At 39.2% G+C, this 8,975-nt stretch overlaps 2 protein-coding genes across 2 annotated transcripts; both read right to left on the bottom strand.

Annotated features, from left to right (window-relative positions):
* Positions 1–1,147: 1,147 nt before the first annotated feature.
* On the bottom strand, positions 1,148–1,612 carry LOC140854265 (secreted RxLR effector protein 161-like). The gene is made up of 2 exons (XM_073249809.1): positions 1,527–1,612; positions 1,148–1,457 (listed from the first exon to the last, which is right to left on the bottom strand). Exons 1-2 carry the CDS (start codon positions 1,610–1,612, stop codon positions 1,148–1,150), a joined length of 396 nt encoding a protein of 131 aa, XP_073105910.1.
* A 654-nt stretch (positions 1,613–2,266) lies between these two features.
* LOC140854264 (uncharacterized) lies at positions 2,267–5,271 on the bottom strand. The gene is made up of 5 exons (XM_073249808.1): positions 4,239–5,271; positions 3,973–4,025; positions 3,633–3,876; positions 2,739–3,294; positions 2,267–2,510 (listed from the first exon to the last, which is right to left on the bottom strand). Exons 1-5 carry the CDS (start codon positions 5,269–5,271, stop codon positions 2,267–2,269), a joined length of 2,130 nt encoding a protein of 709 aa, XP_073105909.1.
* Between the last annotated feature and the right edge of the window lie 3,704 nt (positions 5,272–8,975).

The raw sequence follows: 8,975 nt of genomic DNA, 5'->3' as shown, positions 1-8,975 counted from the left end.
CAATTATACTCTATATGTAGATTATTGGATCCATGAGTAGCTTGTAACGTATTCTTTGAAACTTAAAATCATTTGCCTTGCCTTAGCCTATCCAACACATCTGACACTGTGACGTGGAAATGGAGCTCAAGAGAGATCTTCAAAGTAGAAAAGTGCTACATGTTTCTTAGTAGTAGACTTCACCAAAATAAATTGGAAAGTGCCTCTACCAAAAAATGTTAAAGTATTCAATTGGCTACTCTCCCGCAATAAAATTTTAGCAGCAGAAAATTTGAATAGAAAGAGAGAGATACAAGATATGCAAAATTATCTCCTATACACCGTTTGTTCTTATTTTGTAGGTATTTCACAGTCATTTAGAAAGAGATCACTCAAAAGCTCCATACTCCTCCTCTTCCGGACAATATCAAAATGGTATGAAAAGATTGGCGAAGGAAGCTCTATTTAAATATTCACAAGCAAGCTTTAGGCAGTTTATTCACAACTATATGTCGGACAATCTGAAAGGAGAGAAACAGAATAATTTTTTGATTTGAAGCTCTCTTTCACAGCATGATCTATAATCCTAGTGGGCAATTAGATCTCATGCTATAAAGAGAAAGTAAAGAAAGTGTTGAACGTGGAGGAAAGGAGGAAAAGAGAGATTATTTTTTATTATTTTTAAATGAGATAGAGTAGTCCCCATTATATACAATATTTAGTCTTTTTACAAGGAAATAACACAACCCATTGCCACCTTGATTTTCCCTAATTAAAGAATCTAATTAGGGAATATATTATAATCCAGAGTCACCACTATCCCTAATTAGAATAGCTAATTAGGGTAATACATCTCATTTTCCAACACTCCCCCTCAAGATGGGGTGAAGATATCATGCGGTCCCATCTTGTTACAGATATATGAAAAGACTGGAGTACTAAGCCCTTTTGTATAAATATCAGCTAGTTGTTCGAAGGATTTGATAAATGTAAGGCAAATAATACGCTGATCTAGTTTTTCTTTAATAAAATGTCGATCAATCTCAATATGCTTTGTCCGATCATGTTGAACAGGATTATTAGCAATATTAATGGCTATCTTATTGTCACAAAAGAGAGTCATAGGAGAGGTCCGAGAAAGACGCAATTCAGTCATGAGTTGTTTTAACTATATGACTTCACAGACCCCTTGAGCTAAGGCCCGATATTCAGCCTCAGCACTGGAACGAGCGGCCACATTCTGCTTCTTACTGTGCCATGTCACAAGATTACCACCTAAGAAAATACAATAACCTGAGGTAGACTTTCTATCATCCAAGGCTCCAGCCCAGTCAGCATCAGTATATCCCTCAATCTTAAGGTATCCATGACGAGAAAACATAAGTCCACGTCCAGGACATCCTTTAAGATATCGTATAATTTGATAGACAGCTTCCTGATGTCTTTTACGAGGATCATGCATATACTGGCTTACAACACTAACAGCAAAAGTGATATCAGGACGAGTATGAGAAAGATAAATCAGTCATCCTACTAAGCGTTGATACCTTTCTCGATCAACTGGAGTACCACCGTCAGCCATAAGACGATGATTCTGCTCAATCGGAGTAGCTGCAGGTCTACAACCCACCATGCCTGTTTCTGTTAGTAAGTCAAGTACATACTTTCGTTGGGAAAGAAAAATACCATGAGATGATCTAGCAACTTCAATCCCAAGAAAGTATCTTAAAAGTCCAAGATCTTTGACTTCAAATGACTGAGCTAAATGAATCTTTAGACGATTAATTTCTGAAAGATTATCGCCTGTCAGAATTATGTCATCAACATACACTATCAGAATTGCAACCTTTCCACTGGTATGTTGAAAAAATATGGTATGATCAGTATTACTTTGTTGGTAACCCATTTCTAGTATTGCACGTCGGAATCGATCAAACCAAGTTCGAGGTGACTATTTCAAGCTATAAAGTGATCGACGTAGCCGACACACCTTTCCAGTAGTTTCAGTATTAGAGAAGCCTGGAGGAATTTTCATGTACACCTCCTCCTGAAGATCTCTATGTAAAAAGGCATTTTTGACATCCAGTTGAGAAAGCCTCTAGCCAAGATTAGCAGCACAAGAAATAAGAGTCCTCACAGAGTTAATTTTTGCAATTGGAGCAAAGGTTTCATCATAGTCTATTCCATATATCTGAGTATAACCTTTTGCTACCAATCGTGCTTTATAGCGATCAACAGTCCCATCTGGAGTTTGTTTCACCGTAAAAATCCATTTGCAGCCAACAACTTATTTTCCAGCAAGTAGTGGAACAATCTCCCACGTATTGTTCTTGGCCAAGGCCTTCATCTCTTCAAGCATTGCCTCCTTCCATTTTGGATCTGCTATAGCATTCTTCCAGTGCGAGGGAACAGAGATAGAAGCTAGAGATGCAATAAAAATTCTATATGAAGGTGAAAGAGACTTATAGGAAACAAAGTTAGCAATATCATAACGATAACGAGAAGGAATAACATATGGACGAGAGGCTTTCCTATGAGCAATAGGAAGATGTAAATCAATTAAAGAAATATTACCATCATTATTGTGGGAGGAGGAAGATACCGGAGCCGACTCTGAAGGAGACTATTGGGTAGTAGGAGAATGCATATCAGGCTTAATGACAAGTGAAGGAGACTGTTGGATAGTAGGAGAATGCATATTAGACTCAGTGACAAGTGGAGAAGACTGCTGCTCCCCCTGTCGATTACTATTTGATTACTCATGCTCTCCATACTCTGAGCCATACTCTTGATCAGACTCCCCCTCACGATTGGTGTAATCAGATGAAACACGAGGAGAGAAGATAAAGTTGGATACAATATTAGGTTGATTGGTGGACATATCCATGGTATCACTACTAAAAAATATCTCAGATTCTCGGAATGGCACATCCATACTGAACAATATATGCCGTTCAGAAGGATAATAGTATTTGTATCCTTTCTGAGTAGCAGAATAGCCAACAAAAATATATTTGAGAGCCCGAGGATCAAGTTTACCAATAGTAGATCGATGATCTCGAACAAAGCATACAAACCCAAATATCCGAGGAGGTACAACAAAAGAAGATACTCCTTGTAGGCACTCAAGTGGTGTGTGATAGTTCAAAGCTCGAAGAAGCATCCGATTAATAAGAAAAGCTACAGTAAGAACTGCCTCACCCCACAGGTACTTAAGAACTTTCATAGTGAAGGACAAAGACTGAGCTACTTCCAATAAATGTCGATTCTTACGTTCAGCCACTCCATTCTGAGCAGGCATATCAAACATGTAGTCTGATAGACAATCCCATGAGTAGCTAAATACTCACAAAATTCTCTATTAATATACTTAGTGCCATTATCAGATCTCAGAGTTTTGATTGTTGTATTAAATTGAGTATTTATAAATTTATGAAATTCCTTGAAACACCTGAAAATCTCATCCTTTGTCTTTAGTAGGTAAACCCAGGTTACTCTACTATGACAGTCAATAAATGTCACAAAGTATCGGTGTCCAGAAAAAGAAATAGTGCTACACGGCCCCCACACATCCGAATGAACAATATCAAAGATTTTACTACTTCGAGTGCCAGAAATAGGATAAGTAGTTCGTGGGTGTTTCGCAAACTCACATGCATCACAAACCAATGTATGCTTGTCACAAATATTATATAAATTAGGAAAGAGTCTTGCTAACACAGAGAAAGATAAATGCCCACGCCTACGATGTTGTAACTGAAGTTCATGCACAGCATTCTCAGAAGAACAAGATACAACCAAGCTAGTTTTCAGATTACTTTTTTGTCCTCTTTCAGTCAGATAGTACAGCCCATCATGCATTCTACCATACCCAATCATCTCCCCCGTTGTCAGCTCCTGGAGAACACAATAGGTAGGAAAAAAAATTACTTTGCAATTTAAAGCAGCTGTAATGGAGCTTATAGAGAGAAGATTAGTGAGAAAACTAGGAACATGTAAAACTGAGGACAGTGTTATGGTTGGTGTACAGTTGACAGTTCCTTTTCCTGATACAGTAGAGAAGGATCCATCAGCTATACGTACTTTATCCTGACCAGAGCAAGGTAAATATGATACAAAAGATTTGGATTGTCCTGTCATGTAACTAGTAGCTCCTGAGTCTAGGATCTAATATTCGAAAGTATCTAAAGCAGTAAGTGCACTACTATGAGTATAAGAACTAATTTGTGCAAAATTGGAAGAAGAATTGCTAAGCAAACCCGTAGCAGATGAAGAGGTAGTGCTAGAAGTGTTTAGCTTGGTCAAAATTTGACGTAGATTCTGAAGTTCCTCCACAGACAAAGAACCTCCAACAGTAGAAGATGGAGTAGCAGAAGTAGACGAAGCCGTAGTAGATAGAGATGCTGAAACAGATGAAGTAGTATCGAGGACTTCAAAAAAATTGGCTTGACCACGGCCATTTGTTCCTCCAGAGCGCCCACCTCCTCGTCGACCTCCTCTACCTCGACCTTGGATAGATGAAGGACGATCATGTAACTGCCAGCATGTATCACGGATGTGTCCAGTTTTGTTGCAATAAGAGCATACCCGTGTATCTCGATCACTTCTATTGCGTGGCTGTGATTGGGGCTGAGCGATCATCGCAGAACGGACTGTTTCATTAGAGGAGGCAATCATCACATGTCGACGGATTTTCTCACTTAGAATTAGTGAGAAGACTTGATTGAGAGAAGGCAGATCAGAACTTTGACCCAAAATTTGAACTTTAATTGGATCAAATTCTTCATTGAGGCCAGCAAGAAAATCAAAGATTCGCTTCTCATCTGTAAATTTTTTGAACTCAGCAGCATCACTAGCGCAACTAGCTTTGAAGGGATGATAAAAATTCAGCTCTGACCATAAACGTTGAAATTCTGCCATGTAATCGGTGACAGAAAAATTACCCTGTTTGAGTGCACGTATCTTGCGTTTGAGCTCAAAAGCTTGGGTTGTGTTGCCATATTGTGAATAAGTTCGAGCAGCCTCCCAAATTTTTTGAGCAGTTTCAAAGAATGACATGCCCTGAGCAACTGAGGACACCATGAAGTTGATTAACCAGGCCATCACGAGTGAGTTCTCTGACTTCCACTGTACAAAAGCGGTGTCTTCTGTTGGTGGCTGTGTTTTAGCTCCGGTAAGAAAACCCTCCAAACCACGGGCTTTAATGAACAGCCGCACATTTCTGGCCCATAAAAGATAAGTGAGGGGTCCATCCAATCGAACAGAACTGATTTGAAGAGAAGGATTATCCATCCTAGATCAAGAAGTGGAGGAATGAGTCACCACCTCACTTATTGTCTTCTCCAACTCCTCCTTAGTGAAACCGCCTGACATTTTTCTCACAAAAAAGTCATTGAAGCATAATCATCCTCACTTCTTCCTTTTTTTTTTTTGGAAAGAAAAAAAGAAATCAAGTGGAAAGGATGGAAAGGAATCTTGATACCATGGCAGAAATTTTGATACCACGGCAGAGGGGTTTCCCCCGTTCACTGAAATTCATGACGTCGCACGATGAGTTTGCACAGCGAGATGGCGTGGCGGGGTGGCAACGTTGACAGAACCGTGGCGGCTTTGAGGCGGTTGCAGTAGCGAAGAAGAAGTAGAAGACGTCCGGTAACAAAGAAGAAGAAGAAGAAGAAGAAGAAAGAGGCGGCGGCGGCGACAGAAGGCACGGTGGCGGCGGCGGAAGGCATGGCGGCAAGGCGGCGGCATCAGCAACGAGATGGCGACAGCGAAGAAGAATACGGTGGTGGATCGATGAGATCGGAGAAGAAGAAGACGGTGTTGGTGGTGGCAGCAAGACGACGGTGGTGGTTACAGGATCGGACGGAGACGACAGCGGTGGCGGGATTGGTCGGTGGAGATGAGGGGACAGGGTGGTGCCGGGATAGAGATCAGGGGACGGAGATGAGGGCAGGGTGATGCCTGGGTGTGGTAGAGTTGAGGAACAAGTGGGAAAGGATTAGAACGAGTGGGAAGAAGATGAGGAAAAGGATTAGAAGAAAGAGGGATTAGGAATCAAAAAAAAATTCATGGATCAGGACCTGGTGCTCTGATACCATGTCGAACGTGGAGGAAAGGAGGAAAAAAGAGATTATTTTTTATTATTTTTAAATGAGGTAGAGTAGTCCCCGTTATATACAATATTTAGTCTTTTTACAAGAAAATAACACAACCCATTGCCACCTTGATTTTTCTTAATTAAAAAATCTAATTAGGAAATATATTATAATCCAGAGTCATCACTATCCCTAATTAGAATAGTTAATTAGGATAATACAGCTCATTTTCTAACAGAAAGGATAAAAAAGATAATTGCATACCTTAAAATAATGAGCTAAGATAGTCGTTCGCTGTCAGTGCAACGGAAGAAGAATACTTACGTAGTTATAATCTCAGAAAACTGCTAGAAAAAGAATCAAGATTGTCCTTAGCGGTAAAACCAAACTTGGCCATTCCATCTTAAATACCTCTCCAAATCTCCCATTTTCCATCAAAAAAAAAAAAAAGGTGACTTATCTCATATTCCTCTCTCTCGCTGTGCTCTCTCTCCCTGTGCTCTCTTGTTCTCTCTCTGCCTTCATCGGACACAATCAGAACGGTCAAAAACACGGTTCAAAAAGAAAAACAGGAAAAAGTTACATGACCGCCACATCGTCTCATTCCTTTCACGCCAAAAAAAACAAACTCCTCTCGTAAAATTCCAATCTATGTGGGAAGAGTATTAAAGGAACAGGAGTTTGATTCTATATCACATCATAGTCATGTATCCCCAGATCCTAATAGCGATAAATAGCTGAGCCACATTATAATAAAAAATTATATATGTTCCTAATAGCGATAAATAGCTGAGCCACATTGTAATAAAAAATTATATATGTTTTAGGATTTCACTAAAAAAATTTTAAAATTTTAAAGTCAAAGTATTTTGGGAGGACGTCGCTATAATTTTTAAATGCCATGTCACAAAATATCTCCCGCACCCTTTCCATCATGCAGGCTATGTGCGGTATGGAAACTTATCCAAAACTATATATGGGTTTTGTCACCGCGCTGCAAAAAATATTTTAATATTTTATTTTTTATTTATTATTGATTGTTGAATTAAATATGGATCATTTAGATTTTAACTAGGTGGAGTATCTATATATATGACTGATACAATAAATATTTCAAAATTTAAAATTTTATATCATTTTTTTTCAAAAAATCTTTTCTTTCTTCTTTATGGGCCATCGGAGAGAGAGGAGTACTAGTATCCCCGAACTGGAGGAGTGGGAGAGCGCAAAGGATCCACAGACTCCGAAAGTTGGGGCGGCAGTGGCGCCATAGAGAAGCCGTGGGCCATCGAAGGGTGGGGGCACGGAGGGGAGGACTGTGTAGCACTGGTCGTCACGCAGAAGTCGCAGACTGTGGGGGCGAGAGGCTCGAAAAAGCTGCTGGCCACAAGGTTGGAGGCGCACAGAAGCTACAAGCCACAAAAGATCGGGGGTAACGGGAAGCTACCGGCCATGGGAGTGGGGGGCCGTGGAAAAGCTATCGAGCCTTCGAGAGCGTAGGGGTCAAAAAGCTGTGGCTATGCACGGGGTGGGTTGGTATTGGGGGGGGAGGACGGTGGCACGAAGAAGCTGTAGGCCATCGGGGGCGGTTAGAGCGTAAGTAAATATTTGTTGCAACGGTGATACCACATCAAACTTGTAATAAGCCAATCAAAGATTGAAAATGATGAGATAGTATAAGATATCATTATGAGAATTGATGAAATACACAGTAATTAATAAAATATAAATATTTTTATTGACTTATTACAAATTAAACATGAGATATCATTGCAACGAATATTTATGGGAAAGAGTGGAAGAGGATGAAACCGTCATGTAGGGGATGGGGGGAAGAGGATGGAAGGAGGGATGTGGTAGTGTGCAGGGGATGGGGGCAAAAGGATGGAGGAGCCCAAAGGGTGGGGGTGGGGGTTTTGAGGAGGTGGGTTGGTGGGGATGGGAGGAGAGGATGGAGGAGGAAAAAGAGGAAGAAAAAAATAATAAAAAATATTATTTTTAAAATATCAAATATATAATAATTAAATATATATAATATTTTAAATATTTTTATAATAAAATAATATAAAAAAATATTATAGCAAAATCTAAACTATATTTGACAAGTGCCATTGAAAAAAAAAAAAAAAAAAAGGTTGCGGTTGCAACGGACAAATCTCTGTATTCAGTGAATTTGTCCCAAAACCCAGCCTGGGCCTCCCTTTCAGCAACAACACCAAAAAAAAAAAAAAAAATTCCCACCACATCTTTCACTACATACTAAACGCCAAAGCCTGGAGATGGTCACCCTGCCTGATACCAGTGAACCCAACAAGAACCTATCTGATGCTTGGGATCGTAAGGACCGGCCAGCCATCCAATCTCGATCCGGCGGCTGGGCCAGTGCGGCCATGATCCTAGGTACATATACCTTTCATTCTCTGCATCCGTATATCCTAGATACATAATCCTAATTTTTATGCATATCCAAATCCAAAGTTGCTTCAAATTTTGCGTGATGGTGGAGCTAACGAGAGGCTGGCAGCCTTGGGCATGGGTAAAAAAATTATTCTTGATAATTATTAATAAAATATTTTTTTATTACTTGACCAAATCTTGTCATGATGGTAGAAGTCTTTATTACTCATAAATTTTTGAGTAATTATCCGATTATTTTCTTTCTATTCTCTTTGTCAATTAAAATAATTATAATCTTTTAATTGAAAATAATTTTCAATAAATTTAAAATTACTATCATATTTTATAATCATATTCAGATTAAATTTTTAAAATAAATCCAATACTAACATGACATAATATGATCCATCTATATTACTCAAAATATATCTTTATATATCAATTGTTTAGTCACGATGATATTCTTCCTAGAATTAGGATTGATGCATTTAATCAAAATTT

This window comes from Elaeis guineensis, chromosome 16 (assembly GCF_000442705.2).
Source record: "Elaeis guineensis isolate ETL-2024a chromosome 16, EG11, whole genome shotgun sequence".
Taxonomy (NCBI): Eukaryota; Viridiplantae; Streptophyta; class Magnoliopsida; order Arecales; family Arecaceae; genus Elaeis; species Elaeis guineensis.
This window is presented reverse-complemented; position numbering and strand designations above follow the sequence as displayed.